The 24,626-nt window shown below is 44.3% G+C and overlaps 1 protein-coding gene across 2 annotated transcripts in view; it reads right to left on the bottom strand.

Annotated features, from left to right (window-relative positions):
* Window positions 1-24,091, bottom strand: part of PGBD5 (piggyBac transposable element derived 5) — a 108,480-nt gene extending 84,389 nt beyond the window's left edge. For both annotated transcript variants that reach the window (XM_090043808.1, XM_090043813.1), the window contains exon 1: window positions 23,504-24,091. In XM_090043808.1, the coding sequence (XP_089899934.1) occupies window positions 23,504-24,083 (580 nt within the window). In that variant the 5' untranslated portion in view covers window positions 24,084-24,091. The remainder of the gene's footprint in view (window positions 1-23,503) is intronic.
* Between the last annotated feature and the right edge of the window lie 535 nt (window positions 24,092-24,626).

Raw genomic sequence — 24,626 nt, 5'->3', positions numbered from 1 at the left:
CAAATTTCATGTGTTTTGGTTTTTTCCAATCAGTCTTTTTTCTTTCTTAGGCAGCCAGCATGAAGGCCAACTAATTCCACCCCCTCACACTGTATGTCAAGTTTCCTACGTTCCTTTTGTATTTGTTATTCATAGCATAACTAAGGTGGGGGCAGGGAAGGCAACCAGGGTAGGAGCCCTGGGCACCAACATGGGAAGGGTGCAAAAAAGTTTCCAGTTGCCACTGCTGCCAGTTGTGCCACCCCTGGCCAGCGAGCAAAGCTGCTCTGTTATACCTCTTTAATAGCAGCAGCTCGAGTCATGCACCTCAGCTCGTAATAAAAGAAAAAGTAGTACATCTCTCATTTAAAGCCTAGTGGTAATGTAGTCAAGATTTCCAGGTGTTTTACTATGCAGTCACAATACAGTGAGAGGGACTCCTTGAAGTGCTTAACTTTGGGCCTCTGTTCCAGGAAGCAGGGAAGAAAGACTTCTAAGGGATCTATAGAAATAAAGCCAGAAAAGCACCAAGCACCTCTTTTGTCCCTGTATAAACCTTGGGACTCAAAATTCCATGCTGGCAAGCCTATGAAGCACCAGCTTCAGGATTTTTGAACAGCCAATCTAAATATAGAAAATGTAATCATCTACATTTATAAAAATATGCCCAACAGAAGAAAACTGAGTTTGTACAGAACCTGGTACACTGAGAATCCTGCTCTTTACTGAGGTCTCTAGGGACCATAGTAAAAGTAACAGCATCTCTAGATTAGAAGCAAGATGGTTGTTTTTTGGTAAAATCCTATTGGATCATATATGTAGTTGGGAGAGACAGTGCCTTTCTTCATATTAAGCCAGAAATTTAACCTCTGCTGGCAGTTATCTCTTTCTCTCTTACAGCTAGTGAGATCCTGCCATGTTCTGCACCTCCACACTACCTCCATTTTCCTGCTGCTCAGAAAACCACACACTTCCAATACAGGGATGAACCCAAACTGAACCTGCAGATCTTCAGTCTATAGAACCAATTCATGTCTCTACATTAGTTTCAGCCAGAAGTCCAGACCCAAATACTCTTAAGTCTCTCATTCTGGATCCAGATCCAAATCTTGTGACTTGTATTTCAGCTGGAAACAAAATGTAATGCATCCTAAATTTTAGTTTAATTACACAGACATAAGCATATTTCTGACTGAAGATTCATATAGCAAGAATACCATCTTTGAATGTACTGACTTTCATGATAGTGAAATCTTGGCCTTTAATAATAAGCAAAGTTCACTGGTCATTTTAACAAAAAAAGCTTTATAATTTGGGTTTCTTACAGGGAAAATGAAAAAAAAAAAAATCTTTTAAGCTCTTGCTCCTAAATGCTAGTTTACTCTCTCAGGATTTGTTTAAGGGAAGTATATTTACTGTACTGTACATTAAATGTATTGACCTTTTCCACTTCCGAAGTATTACACCATACACATTTTAACCACGACCTGGAAAACAAGCACTCTCTCTTGGGTAGTACATAAAAATCAGCTGACACAGCCCTGGGTTTGCCTAAACACCACAGAATGGAAATACCTAATTAGAGCAGAGGTTCTGACTCACCCCAGAGTTTTTGACTGCTAAGGACTTGCCACTGTATGCCTTGAGGTTAAATGCATACTTCAGCTTACCCATTTCCCAAGTGGGAAATGGAATTTGTCTCTTCTTGTTTTTTTTCAACCGTGTTCATTCCTAGTCTCTCATCTTGCTTCTTCCTCTTCTCTCTCTTCCCTCCCCCAAAACTCTGTTTTGCAAAGGCTGCCACACATTCAGAGGTACAGGCAATGACTTACAATAGCAGGAGGCATTTAACTGCAGCTTCTATTGTTCTTTCTTCGGGTCAAAAAATCCATTGTCAGATAAATGGAGGGTCAGCCTAATTTGTACAGAGGGGAAGTAACATCCAATAGTCAACTGGGGATATCTCCAGTGCAAATCATAGAAGATGCAGTTCTAGATTGCATATCTGATCTCGCTTTTTTATTTTTAAGTAAAAAAAAGGAAAAGAAAAGAAAACAAATAAAGGAACTAAGAAAAAGAACAAGGGCAAGAGATACTAGGTTCATATACAAGCATTATATCTAAATAGCTAAGTGTTCAAGTGTTCACAGGGCTTAGATTGCCTGAAAAATGGCATGACCGAACTAAAGTTAGTTCTTATCAGACAAGAGTTGGCATAGGATTAACCCAAGTTACCAAGGGTTGCACTGGTCCCCCAGCCTACCTACTCTCCATAATCTTGGTGCTGTGCTGTGCTGTGCTGTTTTTACCACCCCTCTTCACCAGTCCTTGAACCCATTCAGGCTGTTTTCCACTCCTCCCCAGACCAACATACCCATGAACCAGGCAGCACCCCACCCCCTGTGGACCTGCCAGCACCCTCCCACCACCAGCTTACTTGCCACCACCAGCTGCCTGACTGCCTGCACACAGCAATCCCAACTCAGGTTTAGGCAGTTTAAACTAAGTTGCCTAAACCTGAGCTGCATCTTCCAAATGCTTGTTTGCACACACTAGCTCCCCTAGGCTGTATTGTTAAGACCGCTACTTTTTTTGTGATCCTACTCAAATAGTGGAGTTTGCCATGCATTGGGGGTTCCTTCCAAAAAACCAACAGGCAAGCGCATGTACACATGCGCATATACATATACACTGGGCGTGTCTACATGTGAAATTAACGCAAAGCAATAAACTCTGGTGAATATCATGCCAGAGTTTTTTGCTTCTGGGTGCCGCATCCTTACATGTGCCCGAGACTGCAGCATGTTGAGAGCTAGGTTGGAGCAGCCCCAGCAGGCAAGGGGCCCTGGGAGTCAGCCTGCCAGCCCAGGGCTGCTTTGATCAGGTTCAGCGTGCTGCAGAAGGGCTGGAAGGGGCACAAGGGTGATTCAGTGCCGGGCTAGCCAGCAGAAAGCCCCAGGCTGAAGCACCCTCATGCCCCAGCCAGCCCCGTCAGCATGTATGCTTGCGTTGCTATGCACTAAAGAACGCTGCTTTAGGGTAGTACTTGTATTTATAAGCACTAACCTACAGCAGAGCAAATTAGTTTCCTGCAGCCTAGTAGGGCTACATGTCCAGATGCTGAGACTTTACTGCAGAGCTAATTAGGCAGCTCCACAGTAACAGTCTTGTGTAGACACGCCCATAGATATCAAATTGCCTGTGGATTAAATTTATAACTGGGGGTTTCCCCTGATTTTGCATTTTGTTTTGAGGTCTGGATTACATGGCATGACCAGGCAAAGAGTTGAATCCTTTTCACCCACAGTCTCCACATAGATGTTACAGCACAAGTAAATAGTATGAAATTGCATTCAGCATATGGATATTGAAAGGCATATTGGCCATGACATTTTTTAATTCTATGTTTTGTGGTGTTAAAGGCAGAGAAGGCCCATGCACTTTTGGAATTAGATAAGGAAAAAAATAAAATAAAACAAAATACTGTCACTAGTTCTTGACAAAGATGAAAACTATGACAACTCACACTGATAAACTGCAAGTTTGTTTGGTTTTTTTTTTTTGTCTCCGGGCCTTCCAGATGAGAAACGGCTTGAGATATATGTACTGAATTCTCCTAGAATTTTCTTCTTTTGTGCTACATCAGCACACTGGTAAAGCAAACTTTCTTTAAAAATGTCCACCCCCTTAAAAAAAACCAAAAAAAAAAAAAAACCAAACAGCTTAGTATTGTTCAAGCCCATTATTACTCCCACACCGTAAAGTCTTCCTTTCCACGTTGCCAACTGTGACTTTACCATCAATTGTTCTAGGATTCTGTGAACTCCCTTCACACCCTTGCTGTGACACTGCCTCAGTCAAGTCAGTTTCCACCCATCAAACCCAAGATCTTAGATCTTTCTCCTGAAGACAGAAAGCTATGCTACTGCTCTAAGGATAACACAGCTCTGGTGCCCCTTTGTTCAGTGATGACCCCTTGTCTTGCTTTCTTTGAGGTTCTTTTTCAGTTTTGAATTGGTCTTAGAAAACATGGAATTTAAAAGCCGTTTATAGTCCAAGGTTCGTGTATTAGTCTTTTGCTCAAGGTAACGTGTGCAGGGATAGCATGGCAAGGAAGATATGGTAAACAGATGCACACAAACGTGCGTGTAACTCCACAAAAATCTTATGCTACATAATCTTGTGGAACTGCTAGAATTCCTTTTGGCTGAGACTGTTATTCTGTGTTTCTCAGCTCCCTGTTGCTATGTTCACAAAGAAATTTCCAGGTTTGCTGACCATAACAAAAAAAACCCCAGTGCCTCAGCTGTGTTGTGTCATCCTCTTTGATGTGGCTCCTTTCCTTCCTGCTGGCTGCATATTGTCCTGAATAGGCAGTGCTTTCCCTTGCACATCAAGAATTGATTGCCTTGCTCCTTTAGGGCCTGATGATATCAGGTGCTAAGTGCAGCAAGTCCCATTGAAGCATAGTTGGGCATAGTCTGGCACCTCTAGCCTCACATCCTGGAAGGAGAGAGGTTGAATATTGTGGGGGGAAGGGAGAAGTGATATCTTGTCATCACAATACAGCTAGCCACTACTTTCTTTTATTAATATTCCTAGCAGATAGAACTGAACTACCTTATAAAGTGTTTCCATACCAGAGGTGAAGCACCTACATAAAGTTGGGAAGCTTGCATTACTGTTTCCTGTGCATCTATTCTTCAGTTTAAAAATTTCAGTCTCCAAGGCTATTATTAATCAAGATCCTTTCATAATTTAGTGCTGATAGTTGGGGACTAAAGTGGTATAACAAGTCCAGATCAGGCCCTAAGCATCAAGCACGTATTTGCATCCAGTCACCTTCTACAAGGATCTGTCTATACACGGATTTTGAACGAACAGAAATTAAACCACGCCCCTCTAATGCAGTTATCCCTGTTCAGAAAGGGGAATTATTTAGATTAATACAAAAACATCCCGTCCTTGGGATTTAATTATCCTGCTATGGTTTAAGCAGAATATGTAGGTTCGTACATAGCCTGCGACTTTAAGTATGCTTTTATGTGCTTTTCTGGATCCAAGGCCTAACGCAGGATAGGAACATCCCTTGATACCTGCATTTAAAATTTTAATCTGCATCCCTCAATAATCAAAGCAAGGTTTAACAGGTTTGGGTTTGTTCTCTAGTGAAGATGTACTCAGAGCACAGCCTATTGTGCACTGATTGTGTCTCATATTACTACTCATACAAGCAAAATATACTCAAATCATATCGGTCGCGTACAGACATTACAGTTTTTTTTTACCAGTATAAGTGACCAGAAACTGGTCTACAGTTGTAACAGAAGTTGCACACAAAAACCTGGTCTATACTTGTAACAGAACAGCCGTTTGGTGCACAGACTCGTTTAAAAATGGTGGAGCCCAGTCTAAGATTAGCGCCCCCGTCTAAGATTAGCGCCCCCGTTCTCCCAAAGGACAAATGTGTGGTCTATTTGCCTATCAGTCAAACTACCCTGCTTACAGAAAGCCACATAACTTAGATCAATTCTAGCTCGGGCTTTTTGATTATCTGCACCTAGCCATGAAGGCTAGAAAATACCTCTACCTTTGCCAGAGCCACCCAACTCCAGCACAAAGGTTTTTTTCTGCAGTCCCCGTTCTTCCGTTGCTAATTTTATATATAGCTCTACTGCTTCAGTGTATCCTGTTTGTTCTTACTCTGTGTTCTTCAGTAGCACAGATTTTCCTTCTAACTATGTATCCTAATATTGGTACCTCTCTTTATACCCAGATTGCCTATGCAATTTGGTTCTTTCTAGCTACTATAAGATGCTAAAGAGCTATTCTGGACTACTCACTCAGTTCTATTTCAAAGATTAATCACTTCAAATTTAAAAATTTGTTTCAGTCAAGTCCTTTATTATTCACTTTCCACGACCCTCTAAGCAGCTGAATATTACCCACACAGATGTAGGTGGGAAGTGACATTAGCAGCTCCTTCATCCCAGGGATTTGATATATGTAGAATTCCTTTCTTTTCAGTGTTAGGTATGTCTGTATGTGTGTGCACACAACTAAGCTTAACATTTAAAACAGTACACAAACTGGGGGAGGAGGAGGTTGTGTGTGGGGGGGGTCCCCTTAATGTTCAGATACAAAAACCAGGCAAAAATAGAATCCTCCCTTTTATATCTAATAGCTTCTTGTGGCATGATGCATAATTTCTGAATGCATGGGGTTGGCAACGAGCACGAGTCATTTTATAAATTTTATATTATACCTCAATAAGATTTTAGCAAGGTTGTTCCCAGAAACAGAAGCTGATTGGTTTGAGAAAGGGAAGCTTTTACTCAATTGTTTCTTCTTCAGTGATTATTCATTTGGCTGGTATTTCTCTTTGTCATGTTTACTTTAACTGTCCTTGCAGTTTTGATCAATTCAATGCCAATTAGTCAGCAATTCTCAGATGCAGGCATCAGGGCTTGAAGTCTGGTCTCTCCTTCAGTATGGGGCCATAGTTCCCTCCCTCAAATAATGGAATCGCCTGTCTTTTCTCATTTCTTGTCAGCGTTAACTGTAACAGCATCATTCACTCTTGTGTGCTTCTACTACATCAGAAGGAACACTGTCTAAAAGAAAATGCACCCTTCTCTGTCTGAACATTTTTGCCTCTCTCTAACCTCCGCTGGTACTCAGATCAGAAGGACATTAGAGACCACATTTCTAGATTCTGATTCTGTGCACCAAGCTGCTGAGAGCATTTACACCGTGTGTGTTTCTGGTAGCTCCATTATAGCAGCTTTGTAAAATACAGTCTGGGAAGGCACCAGCTGGTGAACGGACCATGGCAGCAGCGGGGTGTGGACATGTGCTGTCAGCTGTCTGCCAAGTGGCAGCAGAAGCCCTACACCAACCAGACGTGGAGGACACTGCTGCTATAGAGAGGTTTGGGGTATGGATGGAGTAACGTGAGCAAAACTTTGTACAGCAGATAATCTTTAACAGGGAAGATAAGCTTGCAGCTAAAGTGCTGAGCTAGGACTCACAAGTTCCTCATTTAATACCTGGCAGTCCTACAGCCCACTTTAACACATTATTTGGGCTGCAATCCAACAAAGCATTCTGGCACAGGCTTAATTTGTGACTACAGTTTTGATCAACTTAGAAGCACACAAATAAGTGTGTCTGGAACAAGGCCTACAAAGCAAGGATAAACTTGTGTTTCCCTACCTCAATGTCACAATGATTAAAGAAGTTTTCCCTTCATAAGCCACTCAGACCAGGAGCAATGGCATCATAAGAACCTTACGATATTACTGGCTTATGGCTTGTTTCAGACTGGTTACCATGTGCATTTGATTTATGATTATTTTCCTTGTTTTCCTTATAGACAGTTCCTTTGTTTTGCCTGGGTGGATTTGTCCAAAGAGAAACAGGGAATCAAAAAAACCCATGACATACAAAAAAAGCCCATCTTCCTCTCTCCCCATTCCTACTCATTTTCACTCCCAGATTCATATGACAGTATCTCCCTACAAAAGGGCAACAAGACAGGCACAACTTACTTTGGTTTTTTCCCCCCTTGATCCCTGTTACTGAAGCAGACCTAGGCAGGGACCAATTCATTGCTATTCTGCCTCTTCTTTACCCATTTTTACCAGTCACCAGTGAGCAGTAAATAAATGTGAAATGCTACTATTCTAAATCAGGTGAATTTTTCTATCCACTATAAAAGACTACACAGGACGCAAGACAGAGAATCAACCAGCATCACAAGTGAAGGCGAGAAAGAGAAAATTAACAGATCAATACTGTTCAGAAATATTAGCTCTACTCAGAAAACATATGGCTTACTTTGTTTTGCTCACAATACCAAAACTTATTTTGGGCATCAGGGAGACTGTACTGAGAAAAGTTGGAGAAGTGAGCAGAAGGTAAATAGATGGTCCAGGGAAATAAGGAATGCTTCTTAAAAACCTGCTGAGCAAAAATTCTTGTCTCAGTCTATCTTAATAATGTATTATTGACTTCTTTGTAAGCTAGTTTTCTTCTACGATGTGTCCTCCTCCCTGGCCCCTCCACAGCCCCTGGACTTTATTTTTGTTACCTATCTGTGTGAAGATTGCACCGGTTTTTTTTCCCCCTCCACGCAAAGTCTAGGTTTGAAAGGTACAGTCTATTCAACACAGTCCCCCTGATACCTAACACTTTTCCATAGTCCAATCTGCTCAGGACTTGCATCATATCAGGTAGCAGAAAACCCTGAAGCAGAGCATAACTTCCTGGAGGAAAACCACTGGTGTAGAGTACTCGCATATGAATTGTGTGTGGCAGTTTATTACAAAGAATAATAAAATAATTGTGTGCGTCTGACAAGTTCCTCAGTTTTTGAATGTTAGTGGACTAATAGTGTGGTAAAAAGGTGCTTGATAAAAGCAACTGACCACATGGCAGTCACTCACATATATATATGGTGGTTAATACTGAAGCTCCAGCAGTGTTTTTTAAATCTCCAGAAGAGATTTTTTAAAAATGCAGTCAGTCCCTGTTCCAAAGTGCTAACAGCCTAAGACAAACCTTGAAAAGACAGATGTTGAGAAAAGTCCAAGGAAATTAAAGACTAGAATACATTTTACACTTCAAAACTACTGCATTAAAAAATAACAACATTAAGTTTGTAAAGTCAAGCACTCAAAAAAGACATTAAGGGTTCTGTGCATCCTTAGATTTGAGGCCAACACACACAAAATATGATACAGTCCTTAAATTCAAGATCTAGCCTTGCTCCTCCAGACTCTCCACAGTCCTAGCTGCCGCACTTCCCAGTTCCTCAACCAGTCTTTCCCCTAACATCCCCCAGCCCTTGCCTCCGAATTATCACTTCCCACGAAGGTCCATCTTCCAGACACCCCTTCCAATTGCAGGGTCATGTCACCCGCACCTGTTCAGCCCAATGTGCCCATTCAGTCCTGGTTCTCACCCAGCAGTCCAGCTCAGTGTCAGGATCCATCTGCCTCACTTCCCTCCGTCTGCCCCGCTGGTTCTCAAATTTCCTTGCCCAGCTAATTCCACCCCCAGCCTCTTTGTCTGGTCCAAAACACCCTCAAGCACCTCTGCAGGTCTGGCTTCTTCTACCTTCTGCATCGGAATCTGACAATTTCCTTTTCTCTGCAGCTGGAAGGTTACTGAGAGCATAGGAAATTCAGGTTTCTTGTTCTCAACCAAGGTGCCTGGAAGAGTACAGCTTACCACACTCCAGAACTGCAAGGGCAGGGAAAGTCCTGTTCAGGGTGAGAATAGGATCCTCAGGGAATTTAGCTGCTACAGTAAAAAATGGAGTCTCTGAACACGTGCAGAATTATTTTTTCAAAAGCTTACTCTCAGCATATTTTAGTAGAGATGGGAAGACGCAGCAATCCTGAAACCGTAAGACCACTCTCCTGCCAAGTTTCAAGTGCTTTCTCCAAAGCAAGGGGGCACTACAGGTAATCAAAGGAAAGAGCAGGAGGGTTTTAATATGGACTGAACAATGTGTTTGTCCTCCTCAGTTCTGTCTTTGGAAAAAAGAAAAAAAGAGTAATTTTGAGCCAAATTAAAAAAAAATAAAAATCAGCCTGAGGCAAAACCTGGTGTTAAATTTTGCCCCAAACAACCTGATAAAGACAAAACAACTGATAACTTGGTCCTACAGTGAGATGTTCTAGTTCTCATTATAGGCTATAGCAAAAAGGAAAAGCAGCATTCAGTCTGGAGGATTCCATGGAGCTAAGCACTATTAGACAAACCGAATACCATCACAGAGAGAGAGGTGAGGAAAAGGTTACAACACAGATTAAAAAGATTCAGCGGATACAGATAACTTCAAAGCAAAGTTTAGCACAGTTTTGCTGTATGCATCTCTTGTTCCTTTTCAGATCAAGAGTATTCTGCTTAAGAGTTTTTTTCCTTCACCAGCCTGGCTTGGCATAACAAGAAATAGGTTCTCATCTTAGGCTTTTTCATCTTATGAGCAAATGCCATATTAAGAGCAACTGGTGGTCCACTGCTTGAAGCCAGACCACTTCAGGTCAATAGCTAACCAGCTGCCTCTTTTAACAGTATTTGGGAAAGGTAAATGTAGAAAAACAGAGCTATCTATGAAGTAGAAGGTAGGCACCATCTGTATTGCACAATTTCAGTACATTCCTACAAAATGCTATCAGCGCTCTCCTCTCAATGTAGGCAACTGCTTTTTGTTCTCTAAAAGCAACTCAATTATTAACGTCAGATTTCTTTTCACTGATTAAAAATGTACCTGTCTGGTAACTGAAATATTCTTAATAGAAAATTCAGTCCTAGGACAGGCGGCAGCAGCAATCTTGTCCAGTGCTGCACACAGCTTGCACTGGTGCCAGGTGGGAGGGGCAACCTGAGCCTCCTCTCATCTAGGGCACAGGGCACAGACTCGGGGGCTCACAGCCCCTGCCCGGTGCTGGGGAAGATTGCTGCTACTGCTGGTCACGGCAGCCTCCTGTCATCCAGCATGTAGATCCGAGGGCTTGCACCCCTGGGAGGTGTCTGGCACAGCCCTGCAGCCCTCCCTGGGGTGCAGGCCCCCAGATCTGCGCGCTGGATGAGTGGAAGCTGCCACTTGGGACCAGCGCTAAAGCCTAGTAAGCCCAGCTGCAAAACAAAAACTTTCAAAATGTTTTGAGTGCCCTCGTTTTATTTCGATCTTGCTGTTTCAAGCTCAAAATGCATTGAAACAGCTTCGAAACGAAACACCCAGCGAAATTTCGCAGAGCCCTAATATCCATCTTTCCCACATCCACAGCACTGTCATGAACGCCAAATCCTGGATCTATTTGGAGACACCATACTATAGGTATTTCCTCTACAGTGTCTACAGTTTCCACAAGAGGTTGGGTAGACAGCCAACACAAGGCCTATTCACCATTTGCAAAGTTTGAAGGACTGTGTCTAAAATTCAGTATTGTCAACCCATTAAGTATTCCACAAATTCTCTCTTTGGGTACCTAATTCAGTAAGATTGATTTAAGCTATTGTTTAGTTGCTTTTCATTTACCACCTTGGTTCTGAAAAATTTGGACGCGCAGTGTTCATGTTTAAGAATGTCTCTGCAACCATGAAGCATAAAAGCTTACTTTGTTTCAAACAGAAGAGATTGTCTTAAAAGCATTTGAGTCTGGGAGATGGAACTTTCAAAAAAAGAAAAAACACCTAGGCTTATGAGATAAATTGCAAGTGTCGACAATGATGAAAATGGCACACATCCCTCATGCTGTTTCTCTACACCAGTGGTTCTCAACCTCGTTAGACTCATGGCACCCCTAAGAAAATGCCAGCTCTCATCTTTCATTCATTTTTGACTATGGAAAATAAATAGGAAAGTTCTTCTGTTACAAGGAACTTAGAAAGCCTGCAATAGGTCAGAATGTTTTGACACCATGGATTCCTTCTTACTCAAAACCTCTGGGTTTATCTTGTGAATCGTGTGTGTGTTTACACACCTAACAATGCTAATATTGGGTGGCATACCATCGCACCCTTAAAAAGTGGTGCACCATCCTAATTGAGAAAAAAAATAACACAAAGGAATTTCATCCTAATGAAGTATAAGGGTTTTTACTGAGCAGTTATGAGATCTTTCCCATTGGCTGCATACAACTTGCGGCCGGTGTGTCTGGTCTGCGGGATCAGGGGGAGTTCTCATTCCTCTGTGAAGCCCAAACAGATCTGTTTAGACAATACAGCATGGCAGCCATAAGTAGGCCCAATGCCTGATCCCAGACTGGAATGCCCCCAGAATGATCCAAGCCAATATTTTTTTTTTAAGTGGATGATACTAACCCTCTTCCTCCATGGCCCCAACACCCTCTCCCCCATCAGCTACTACAAACCCTGCAGCTTAGGCTGACACTGAACTGTAACAAAGGCAAAAATTAATCAGGGAAACAGAACAAATACTACGTTAAATAAATGGAAGCCTTTGTTATGCAACAATTTTTTTTTTTTTTTTTTAGAAATTCTGAGCCAGACACACAGTTAGAGCAAGTCAATGCATCTCGACTAACTGCAAAGAGAGACACGCTGATAGGAACAGCGATGATATGACACGGTTCCTTTTGAGTAATCTCATTAAAAAGATGTAGCTGCTCAATCACATGCTCTCATAATGGTAAATTACCTCATTCACCCCCAGTGTAATTCTATTTCAGCTGGAGGTACATTTGTTACATTTATTTATTTCCATTGAAGTAATGTATAGAGGCTCAGCTGCACCAAACTGTGTACACTCCCCCACCCAAAGAACTTATAATTTAAATGTATGATGAGGGGCAGACAGAGAGAGGAGCATAAGGTAACAAATGAAGTGTCCTTCTAGCTCTAAGCAGCATTATTTCTTGCTAGTTACATACCAGTCCATAACTCTGTCAGGGTTTCTAGTCAGATGCGCTTGAAAAAAAAGGCTAGGCCCTATACAGTAGCTTTCTACGTTTGACATTTATTTTTCTGCAAAGCCAAATGTGGCTACATTCCTGCCAGCTGTGCCCAAGCTGGAAAGGCAACCAATGCATGGTAAAACTAAATAAAACCACAAAGTAATCTGCTGGACTACAGCAATGATGGTTTCAGGAATGAGTGGAGGTTTCGTATCTGTAAGTAAAGTCCTAATGCCAGAAAAAGGTCATTTTGAAGATTACCATCTTGACTCTCTAGCCAAGCAACAACACCATGGTCATTTTTTTCCTTCTCATTATCCTCCTCTCCCTCATGAGAGGAGCTGGTTGCAGAGGTGGTTTGGAATCAACTTGGGAACAGGTGGTTATATGTAAGAGTCATACTTCTTTAAAAAGTGTCTGAGAATCCCTCGCTCAGATTGTTACTAAAACTGACGTGAGAGAATGAGTCATTACCTAGCTGTACAGAAATAGGCAGAGGAAAGTATGTTCTTGGGAGAGGGTCATGTCTTATTTAAATCACAAAAAGGCAGGTATAGAAAGAAGGATGCGATTCAGTCCAGGGCCCAGCACTTCTCTTCTAAGAGGGAACAGCTGGCAAGAGTTTAACCATCCTGCCGTATTAGAGCTCTAGGTTTGCACAACTGCAAAGGTTGTTTTTGGCCAGAAAGTTAGATAGGGGTTGTTTTTTTAAAGCTATACGACTACTTTGTGCAACAGAGAATTCCTCAGGTAAACTCTAATTTAAAGCAACAACATTAGATTTTTTTTTGCCTTATTAATCTACTGGATATCCCATCTGCTTCTGTCATATGCAATCAGAGATGAATCACTCTTGCAGCCAACTGCTAAGACTCTTTTCTGCTTTTGCTTCAGAAGCATCACCAGTTATTCCATACCAGTGCTGTTATGTCAGTTCAGTAATCTTCCTATCCAATGCACAATTTTTTCTCTCAAGGAGGGCTTTTGGCAACACTCTGTGCTTCAATGTCTCTGCTCCTTCTCTCCCAGATGGTAAAGCACAGGCTCCTCTCTGATCATCTCCTGAGGAATAGCTTCTGCAAACAAGTCCCAGATCATGAGAATGCTCAACATGTATATGGTAATAGGTAGATCCAGAATTTTGAGAGGGCAGAGGGTGTGGGAGAAACAATGATGCTACATGGGTGACTGCACCCCCAGTAGCTTCCATCCATACCCCCACCCCAAATGAGGCCAGCAGGAGCAGCAGACAGGGACAGATTCAAGTAAGAATCCCCTCCCCTCCCCTCCCCACCCTGCTCTCTTTACCCTGTGCCCCTGACACTTAGCAGCACCTCTCCTCCTGAATCCCCCCCCCACTTAACACCTCTGGGTGAAGGTCTGATTGATGCTGCCTTGGCCACTCCTGCCCTACTCCAGCTGCAGGCAGTGGCTGCACAGGGAGATAGCCACATCCAGGAACAGCAAAGGTGGTGGGCTGAAGCAGGGAAGGAGTAGCTCTGGCACTCTGCCCACTCCCAAGTTAACTGGCAACAGTGGCAGCAATGGGCAGGGGCAAATAGGAGTGCAGAGGAGGTGTCACTGAGCATGGAAGAGAAAGGAGGGGAAAAGCGCTGAGAACAGAGATTGAGAGGCCATATTAACAACACACTTCCTATGAAACTAACACGCGGAGATGCATATGGAATAGGGGTATGAGCAGCAGTATTTTGCACATAAAGAGCTATGCAATCAAAACGGTTTGAAAACTGCAGTTCTAAAGGTATGGCATGCATAAATCTCTTTGCTATAATACTTTGAGATTATAAATCAAATAGTAGGAAGGGGTGAGGAACACAGAGAGAGTGTGATTGCTCACCAAAAGTGTGGGCAGAGAGTGACTGGCTCCCCAGATACTGTATCCCACACCTGCATAATAGATTTGATCAATCTCACGTAGTCCCCAAGGATGGAACTGGTGAAACTCCCTCTCCACATCCTATCCCTCAATCCCAGCAGACAAGGTCCAACCCAGCCTAGCCCTCAAGGGACCCATCAAGGATACAGCCAGAGGCTACTCTGCTGGTTACAACAATCTTGAAACAAATCTGAACCTCAACCTTTACTAAATGTCCTCAAGCCAGTATTCATGCTCAGCGCCCTATATCTCAACTGTTCCATACCCAAAACATCCACCACAACTCCCAAGTAACCCAGACCCTCCCGCCTGATTTACCATAGCCCTCCCCAAAATACACCCATCTCTTCCAGCACCATGCATTCCTGTACCCACCAGTTCATTAGCCCCTTGCACATGAAGTGTAAGGGCCCTGCCATATGTTCAAATTTATAGCTGGACAAAAACTAGCTATAAAGTTGTTACACATTTTCAAGCACTAACTTTGTAGCTGACTGGCTCTTTTTATAGCTGGCTGGTTATTTTCATGGCTTGCTAATTACTTTGCAGCTGTGGCCAATCTAAATTTGTCTTGGGAGCAATTAGTTGTGCAATATATGTAATGTGTGGCAGGGGCCTTGGAAGTGTAAAGTGGGGGCATCCCCCTCCCCTGCATGGACCTCCAGTCTCCTCCCTCCAACATTGCTCCTCAGCCTACCTTCAACACCAGTGGACCACTGTTCCTTCAGATGGCAGGCTGCTCAATCCAGTCACAGCATGTGAGTGAGCACAGCTGCTCATTTGCACATACATAGTTACAAATTTGCATACAGAAGCAGGCCAAGGGAAATGTCACTCCCTTTACCTCACCTCTACTAGAAATGCAACTGCCTCAGCTGCACACGCCTGCCTGTTCTCTGGGGTCTGAGGTATATCAATATAGTTGTAGGATCTCTATCAACAGCAGAAGTGGCAAAGCTACCTTGCCCATTAGCTTAATATGACCACTACATTAACGTCACAAGAGAAGGGGGAGAAATCATTAGCCAATTGCAAGAAATTAATCTGGGAAAATGATGATCCTCTCAGAAGACTGCAGATATAGTGTATGCAAGAACCCTTAATTTGCAGCATTTGTCGACTTTCATGTGTCAAGTACAGTGCACTGGTCTTCTAAGAGCAGAAAAACTGGTTTTCCTGCCAAGTTTATCAGCATTTTGCTACTGAATTTACAACAAGTGACTAATACAGACTTCTGTGGTGGGGGAAGGGAGACTTAAACTGCATTATATTTTAAGATCGGTATGGCTGTCTGTCTTGCACTGAAATCACTGTAAGCAAGTGAAGTAGAGAAATCTCCTCTAAGCCCAGTAAAGCCTTCTGAAGAGGATGTTCAGACTTCAGGTTTTTCAAGAGCACAGATATGCAATGAACACAGAGGAGTTGCACCCCCTTATGCAAGCTGAGAACTTGGCCCATACAACTCTGAAGGAGATTCTGGCAAAAGTGATGCTTAAAGATTTTCTGCTTCATCTTTCCTGCTATTCTGGAGCTCTCGGGAATAGTGATTGTCCCTCACCCACAATTCCATTGGCTCCTGATTCATTTTCAAAATTCACACCAAATCTGACCTCCTTATTACAAGGAGACACAGACATGCTTCTGCTTACCTCAAGAGCTCCCTCCATCTGCTTTCTACCCTGCTCCTCTCATGTGGGCTTCCCTTCTTTTACGTGACCTTGCTATTCTTGATGTGTGAGCCTTCTCTATCTCCTCTTCCCTTCCACACAGTCTTCCCTCTCTACACAGCCGGGATTGTATCCTTTCAAATCCCTAAAGAAAACCTTCCTTTTTCTCCCTCATAGCCATCCTTTTTCCTTTTCTTTAGTTATTACTTAATGCCAGCTGCAACAAACTCTTGCAAACTATTTGAGTGTAGGTCATATGAATGGCTCCAGACTACATCAGTATACCAGATTAGATAAAGGGAGTTGAATTCCTTATCCTTGTTTACTGTTTTTAAACAGCATTGCCAAAAGAGCCTAAACCAGAGCATTCCTCTGTGTTAGATGCTATACAAGCATACTAATCATACATCTATACTTACCCAGAACAGCACTGTGTCAGCTTTGTGCACGCTACCTCCCAAACTGGAAATAACGCAGCTGGCTTAGGGAAACACTAGGAACGTGGTCAACAAGCCTTGCCTCTCAGGGGAGCTTACTAGCACTCAGCCAGTGCTGCTTGAACCCTGCTATGATACTTCTGTTTGAGAAGTACTGTATGAAGAGCACGTCAGTCTAGCACTTCCTAGTGCTATACTAAGGCATCAAAAACACCTGGATGAAAATTCTCACCTTGACATTCTTATGACTGTCACCCACTGAATTGGAGATTGGCCCATTTTTCGTAAGTCTCTTCCCTGCTTTTCACCAAAACCTGCCTTACAAAGTTTTAGGAATCCAAGTACTAAGTTTAATGATCACATAATCAGGAAGACAGACTGCCTCTCTCAGATATGCTTAGTCAGTGCTTCAGCTGCTGCTCAGAGTATTTTAATTGAGAAGTAAGCATAGCCAAATTTAATAATTGATTAAAGCTGCTATAATGCACACCTATAAATAAAACTTTCATACCCTTTAAACTATTAAAACAAGTAAAATGAAAGTTCTTTAAATAAAGTGTCGAGGGTTCAGTCTGTTTATTTATCATGGAGCAGCAGATCCAATTTAAATATTTAACTCACTAGTTCCCAAAAGATGTGGCTAGCCTGCTGTGTCAATCTAAGGCTGTCCCTTCCTACCTGACATGAAGATCTAGAATATGCTATGTTGCTCCATGTAAATGAAATCCTCATCTCCCAAAGGTGATCTGAACAGACGGTTCAAGACATATGTGCTGACTGCACATAATACAATATGCTCATTTAACGTTTTCTATCATCTGACTTTTAGAAAATTCTCCCATACCATAAATGCAGGTCAATAAAGAAAGAATGCTTAATTAAGCATTTAAATCCCCTCAAATCATTAGCAAAGTCTGATAAGTGTTAACAACATGTTCCATATGACTTCTCACTAGTAGTTTTACTTTTCTGTTGGAATTTGTTCTTCAAAGACTTGAAAGCTATCTTCTACTGTATGTAATACTGTGCAAAGACAGAATAGTGCTCAATAAGCCATGCTTTGAGTACATGTGCACAGTGAGGGGCAATCTACATTTTCAACAGGGGATGGGATAAGGAAAAAAATCTCTAACAGTTTTACATGCATCTTTGGTCATATACCAGAGGGTAAATTCTAATAGGAAATAAAAACTATGCAGGTGGGAGAAGAGAGGAAAGCGGCAATCAATGCTATTGGCACTGATTGCCCGCTGCATTCAAAATGTCTACAAGAGTATTTCTGCACTTAATAGTATTTCTGGTTCAACAGTAGTAGACAGAATTGGGTAGTGTGTTACTTTAGACCCAATGACAGCAACACTCAGAGGGCTGTGTTAGTTGGAACAAAACAGAGACAGACACACAAAAGGGAAACATCAACACATGTAGGTACACTGTCAGGATTCGTATCACCCATCAACCTTTCAGTTGCACTAGCTGTAACAATATTGGGATGCTTGGCTAAAAACAAACCAAAAAGGCCACAAACAATAACAGCCTAGTTTAGACACTTCCTAATACCAACCCTCCACATCAGGCAGCTGGAACCAGGTTAACAAGTGTGCTTATGCACAATTATTTGGCATGTTTCTAGTACAAGCTTCCCCACACCACTGCAGAAAACGATTCTCCAGAGATGCCTCTCTTTTTTACCTGAGGAAATGAGGTCACTCCAAACAGAATAAACCTAAAGGGGTAGCAACAGAAGCAGAGGGGCCTGCATGTGGGATACCTGGGGCCCTCAGTTGGCCTTTCCCACCAGTGGGTGAAGTGTCAACACCAACACTTGAAAGGAAGAAGAGGAAATGCTCCCCTTCCCAAGCTGGGATCCCCTTTTCTTACTCTCTCCTCTAAAATGAGATTTCCCCCCCCCATGTCTCCCTTCCTTTTAGAGAACCCAGTCACTCCTTTCTTTCCTCCACAATGGGCACCAACATGCCCCATCTCATAATCCAGAATTTCTTTAAGATTCTTAAAATGTAAGGAGGTTGGAAATGACAGCACTAATAAAAGCCATTTCCTAGAAGGAACACTTCCCTGCAGCCTGCTCAATTGTTTGTCTGCTTCCCTCTTCCACCTCCACGTTCCCTTCTATCAATCCAGGTTCATCACAATGGTGCGATTCTTCATCCTGGCTGATTCAGATATGGGAGATCACCAGGACCATGTCCTAGTCCAATGCTGCCCAGTGTTTGAACACATTTTGACTATGCTCAAAAATGTAAATTATTCAAGAGTAAATTCTTTCACTGGTCCTCATGTTCTTCTCTTTTCTCCACCCTCCCCACCCAGCTGAGATCCTTCTCCTTTCCTGAACTACCATAAGTACAAAAGGAGTGTGGAGGGTGAGTGGGGGGAAGGGAAGGAATTAGACAAACAAAGTATGTCTACACTTGTTAGTGCACAATGAACTCTGATGCATACCACGCTGGAGTTCATTGCTCCTGCGTGCCACATTTACATGCATGTCAGGGACCACAGCACATTGAGATGGGTCACAGCAGCCCCAACTGGCAGGGTGTCTGCAGGTCAGCCTCCCAGTCTGGAGCTGCTCTGACCTGGCTCAACATACTGGAGCCAGGTTGACTGGGGCACAAAGGTGGTTAAGTGTAGGGCTAGCCAGCAGGCACCCCCTGCACTGAAGCACTCTCCTGCCCCAGCCAGTCTACATGTGTGTTGGTTGCTGAATAATACTTGTATTTACAAGTACCAACCTACAGCAGAGTTAATTAGCTTACTCTGTCCTGATAGCACTGCATGTGTAGATGCTGAGATGTTTACTGCAGAGCTAATTAAGCAACTGCAGTAAGCATCTCATGTAGACACACCCACAGATAATATTACGCTGTTAGTTGCACCAACGCATGCACAGAGCAACAGTTCAAAATGTTGCCTGTTTTTCCATAAGCTGGAGATGGTTAACTTGGGAAAAGATCCACCTGGCTGGAGATGAGAACAGAGATTTTTGGTGCTACATTCAGGTCAAGCATTTTGTTCTCCCATGTGAAGCCTATCAATTGGAACAGTGTGTGTTATTTTTCAGAGCTTCTAAGCACTCACATGCCTAAATGTTAGAAAAGTGGACTCCCTCCATTCCTCATGTCTCTTCCAACATGGAACTAGCTCAGTCCAGAAGTCCAAACCCTTCTTGACTCCTTGAAAGCTGCCAGAGTCATAAAGCTGTTCTGTCCAAATGCAAAAATCCAGGTGACCGACTCCAGACTGGAGACAGATAGTGCCATCCAATAGCCAGCCGTCCTCAAGAAAGCAGGCTTCTTGTAAGCTTTTGTGATGACTTATCAAATCATTGTTGAGCACATCCAGCCTGACAGGTGATAATACAATGCTTTAAGGCAGGCATCCACTTGAGGGGCAAAAGAAAGGAAGCATTTAAATGTTTTGTTGCAGAAGCTATTAGTCGCACACAAACACCCCTGCCTCCCTCCCCATCAGCTTCTCCTTTCTGACTAATTTTTAGAAGAGGCCCCTTGAAGTATAAAATAAATTTTCTTAAAGGAGAAGAAAGAGGGGCTAAATGTAAATTATGAATTGATAATCTTTTTACATTTTGGGAAGTCTCTGGAGTTGAAGCTAGCAAAGCACTTCAAGTCCCCTGTCAGATCCAAGGGAAAAAAGGACTCATTTTCCAGTACAGATGCAGCAGTCTCGTGACATTTCAACTCAAGAGAATATTCATCTTGAAACTCATGTTGCAAATTGTCCACCAATCATGATAGCAAAGCCTGCAAGATCAGATGATCTTGTAAGACTTCTGCCATTTGGCACAATTGCCAAATGACAAAGTACAATTTGCAAGATTCTGAAGCCACCTAATCCAAATTAAGACTTGATTTTAGTATCAATGCAATCTAAGGCTTTGAATATAAACTCGCCCAACTATAAAGAAAATGGTCTGTTCAGGCAAGGAATTCTGACACAAAGCTCATGTCACTGCTACAGACCTGACCCCGTATTTTCTCCTCCTCCTATGCATTACATTTTGCCTAACTAATTGCAGTCACAGTTGCCTGAGTAATTGCAATCTCAAGATGAGGCTTAAAAAAAGCTCATTTTGTCCTTGCACAGAATTTTTCATTAATTTCAGTAGGGATGTTCTGCTGAGGGTTAGAAGTCTGAGACCTGTAGCCAGAACTATGGGAGAAAAGGTTATACATAACATCATTCTAACTATACCATAGACAAGACCGTAACATTATTGCTACCATGAGGAGAGACATACGCGCTAAAATACTGCAGTGGGAGGAGGGTTGTTTGTTCTGGTTTCTTTTGGGGTTTTTTTTGTTTTTGTTTAATCTCAGAGTTATTAAATTTGGAACCTTTCTGGCTTATGACTTATGCATACTAAAACACTCTACCAAGCAAGCTTTTGCCAAACCAAATCACTATTTTAGATATGGCCTGCAGTTCATACCATCATCATCATCAGATTAAGAGGCAGCTGCAATCTCTCGCAATCTATTGCTAAGAAACCTTCTCTGCATTACCAACTCTTTCTCCAGAGATTTCTGCATCTATTTCTGTCTCCCACAAATCAGACAGCCTCCTTTATTTCTAGGGAAATCTGAATTCATGAGCTAACAGGTCATCAACTTAATTTCCTTTTTTGAAACACTAATGAAACACTGATTCTATCTCCATTTATGCTAAAGGCAGAGCCCTACTTTAAGATTGTTATATATATAGCAATCTTTAAAGTAGTGCTCTGCCTTTAGCATAAATGGGGATGGGATTAGTGTTTCATTGCTGCTTTGAAAAAAAGAAAATGAAGTTGCTGACCTGTTAGCTCATGATTTTAGACACACACACAAATTTTTTTTATATATCTATAGCTATAGATATAGATATATAAAAATATGAAGTCATTTGAACAAGATACATGATATATATAAATAAATTAGCTAAAGCAAAGAAGTTAAATGTTAACAAATTTCAACCTTCATTTAATCCATGAAACTTATAGTTCAAATACTTAATGTGGATAGGTTTAGGAAGGAGAAACATCCAAAAGGGCCTTTTTGGATATCTCTTTAAAGAGCAAAAGCAGTTTTGCATCGGTACACGAATGCTTAATATCACATGGAATCTAGGCGTTTTAGGGGTCGCTTTGAATGGCAGCCTTTTTACAGGTCAGTCAAAAATATAATGTTATTGTAGTGTAGTACTAAGGATTTAACTTATCTTGGGTTCTTTTTAGTGCCAGCCCCACCAAAATACCGCTTCCTCCAGTTCTGTTTTAAACCACTGTGGTGCACTGCATGTGCTGAAGTGCACTTGGTGTATCTCATGCATCTTCATTTAGCTGTTATCAGCAATGTTAATTAAGCCTCACAAGATTCCAAGACAAATCAGGAATCAGAAGCCAGAGGAGCAGCATTTAGCAAAATGCAAGATTGGGCAAGGCATCAGTTTAGAAGCACATGGTAAACTCTCGATTAGTATGCCTTGTAAGCGTATGTAAGAGTTTTATTTCATCGTTGAGCTATTCCCAGCCTGTGATATTTCATCCTGCATAACCTTTTCTTGGGCTACAAACACAACATGATGGTTCAATACTGTTGACCGATAGGTTGTCACAGCTCCTTATAAAACATTGTGATGTGACATGTCATGCACACAGGTCTATTAAAAGCTCCACACAATACATTGCCTATAATACATCAAATCAGTTCTCAGATCTCTCAGGATTTACTTTGCCAAAGGCTTGTATAACGCTGCCTGGGACTGAGGAGGGGTTTGTGAGCACCAGGGATCCAACACCTGGCTCCCAGGTTTGCTACTGACTTCCTTCATGACCTGAGGCAGGTTGCTTTGTTGCTCTGTGCCACCCCCTGCCCTTCTACACAGCAGCATGCTGTCTTTGTTATTTCCCACACTACTAGCATCCTGAAAGGCAGTGGCTGAGCAGGGCTTCTAGCTTCCAAAGCAACACAGAATAGCATAAGGTAGCCTGTGGCTCTGAGGAGCAGAACAGGAGACAGAAGGATGGGGGGGGGGGGTCTCTCCCCACCTCTCCTCCCCTCTTATTACACACACCATTTCATTTCAGTCATGGCACCTGGGCCCAGGGATTTTATCCATCCATCCATCCATCCATCCATCAGTACAGGCTGGGACCCAGCTAGGACCACAGATCCAGAGCCCTGAGAAAGTCTGTGTCTTGTGTCTGTGTTCACATGTCTGCATGTCTTGTCTGCCGTGCGTCTCATGTCAGTCATACATGTCTGTCTCATGTATGTCTGCATCCATGCATCTTGTGTTCATGTGTCTGTCACATCTATGCTGGGGTGGGCAACGTGCATCTTACATCCACATCTCAACATACCTGCATGTCTCATGTTGGTCATATGTGTCTGTGTGACTCAGGTATGTCACATGTCTGCATGTCCCATGCTCACACCCTCCTGTCCTGTCCATGCATCATGTATGTCTGTGCCCATGCATCTTGCACCCACATCTGCCGTGTGTGTGTGTGTGTGTGTGTGTGTGTGTGTGTGTGTGTGTGTGTGTGTGTGGGGGGGTGTGTGTGTGTGTTGGGGGGGGATGACTGGTCTCTTGTATGTCCACCAAGGCCATCCAGGGAGGCAGGGGAAGGGGAGGAAAATTGGGGTGGCCACCCTGTGCCCCACACTTTGGGGGGTGCCGTGAAGCCAGGCGGAGCAGCCGTGGCCCCTCCCGCAGGGTCCGCCTAGTGCTGGTGACTGTGCGCTCACCACCCGTGCCACTGGCTTCTTGTGTCTGGGCCCTGCACCCTGCTATGATCCATGTGCCTTGTGTCCACATGTCTGTCATATCTCTGTGGGGGGCAGGGGGAGAAACATGTGTCTCATGTCCACATCTCACATGTATGTCATGTATGCTCATGTCTGCATGCATGTCTGGCATATCTGTGCTGGGGAGGGTGGGATCCTTCCCACCCCGCCCTAGCGGGTGCAGGCCCAGCTCCCCCACCCCAAAAGGCACTAAGAGAGCCCCCCGCCCCTTGCAAGCCGCGGGCCGCTGCCCCAGGCAGGCCTCCCTGGCCCCCCCCCCAATTACCACAGCTATCCTTGAAGCGCGGGGCCGGGACGTCTCGCAGCGCCTGGCTCCAGCCGCCCTCGTCCTCCGGCTCGTCCTGCCCGGGGGCGCCCTCCTTGGGCCGCCGCCCGCGGCGCGCCCCGGCCCGGCTGCGCTCCTCCCCGGCCTGCCCCGCGGCGCCGGGGGGCAGCTCGGGGCCGGCGTCGCCCTCCTCGTCGTGCGAGGAGGCGGAGCGGGAGTCGGCCGAGGTGCTGTAGAAGGGGTTCCCGCTGCTGTCCGGCCCCGACTCGCCGAACACGTCGTCCGAGATCTGCAGGCTCTCGTAGCGGCAGCGCGCCGCCTCCAGCAGCGACGGCGGCAGCGGCAGCCGCAGCCCCAGCCCCAGCCCGCCGCCCTCCGCCATCATGCCCCGCTCCCCCCGGGCCGGCTCCGGCTCCGCCGCCGCCGGCCGCAGGCAGCAGCCCAGCAGCTCCAGCGGCTCGGGCAGGCAGGCGCCGGGGCCGCCGCTCCCCGCCCGCCCGGCCCCGCGCTCCCCCCCGCCCCTGCGCGCGTGCAGGGCCATGGGGGGAAGGCTCCAGCTCAGCATCTCCAAGTACCACATGCAGCCAATGATCGCCGCAGCGCCCGGCGCCCGGCAGGGAGGGGACGGCGGGGCGGGGCCTACGGCCGCCCCGCCCCCCGGGAGGGGGGGCCGCCCGCCTCCCAACCCGCCCCGCCCCGCCCCGCCCCGCTGGGGGCGCACGGAGCTGTCCCCCCGCCCTGGTTCTGAAGCTCAGCCGCGCCCAGGGGCGACAGAGTCATGCGGGGGTCTTTTTAATCTTCTTTGAGGGAAGCAGATAAATAGCCAAGTGTTCCAATGCAAAGAGAGCCACCTCCTTGCAAAAACTTCATCCCCAAAAATGCAATAAAATTGTGGGGGGGAGCTAAAGTGTGGGGCTCCTGGGCGACAGCCGCTACTGGGAGGGGGCAAGGGACAGGGGAAGGGTCACAGAGGCACACGGCCTGTGCTTGGGGGCCTTCTGACAGGGGCATTTGGGGCTGCTCTTGGAGCACTTGACTCCTGACTTGTCTGCCCATTAAATACCTTAAAGCAGGGTGAAGTACTCTTTGGCCTGGTCTACATCAGACAGTGACTGTGCAGGAG

Source organism: Crocodylus siamensis, chromosome 1 (genome assembly GCF_052110815.1).
Source record: "Crocodylus siamensis isolate JL-2025a chromosome 1, ASM5211081v1, whole genome shotgun sequence".
Classification (NCBI taxonomy): domain Eukaryota; kingdom Metazoa; phylum Chordata; order Crocodylia; family Crocodylidae; genus Crocodylus; species Crocodylus siamensis.
Note: the sequence above shows the minus strand (reverse complement) of the source record. Positions and strands in the feature narration are given on the sequence as shown.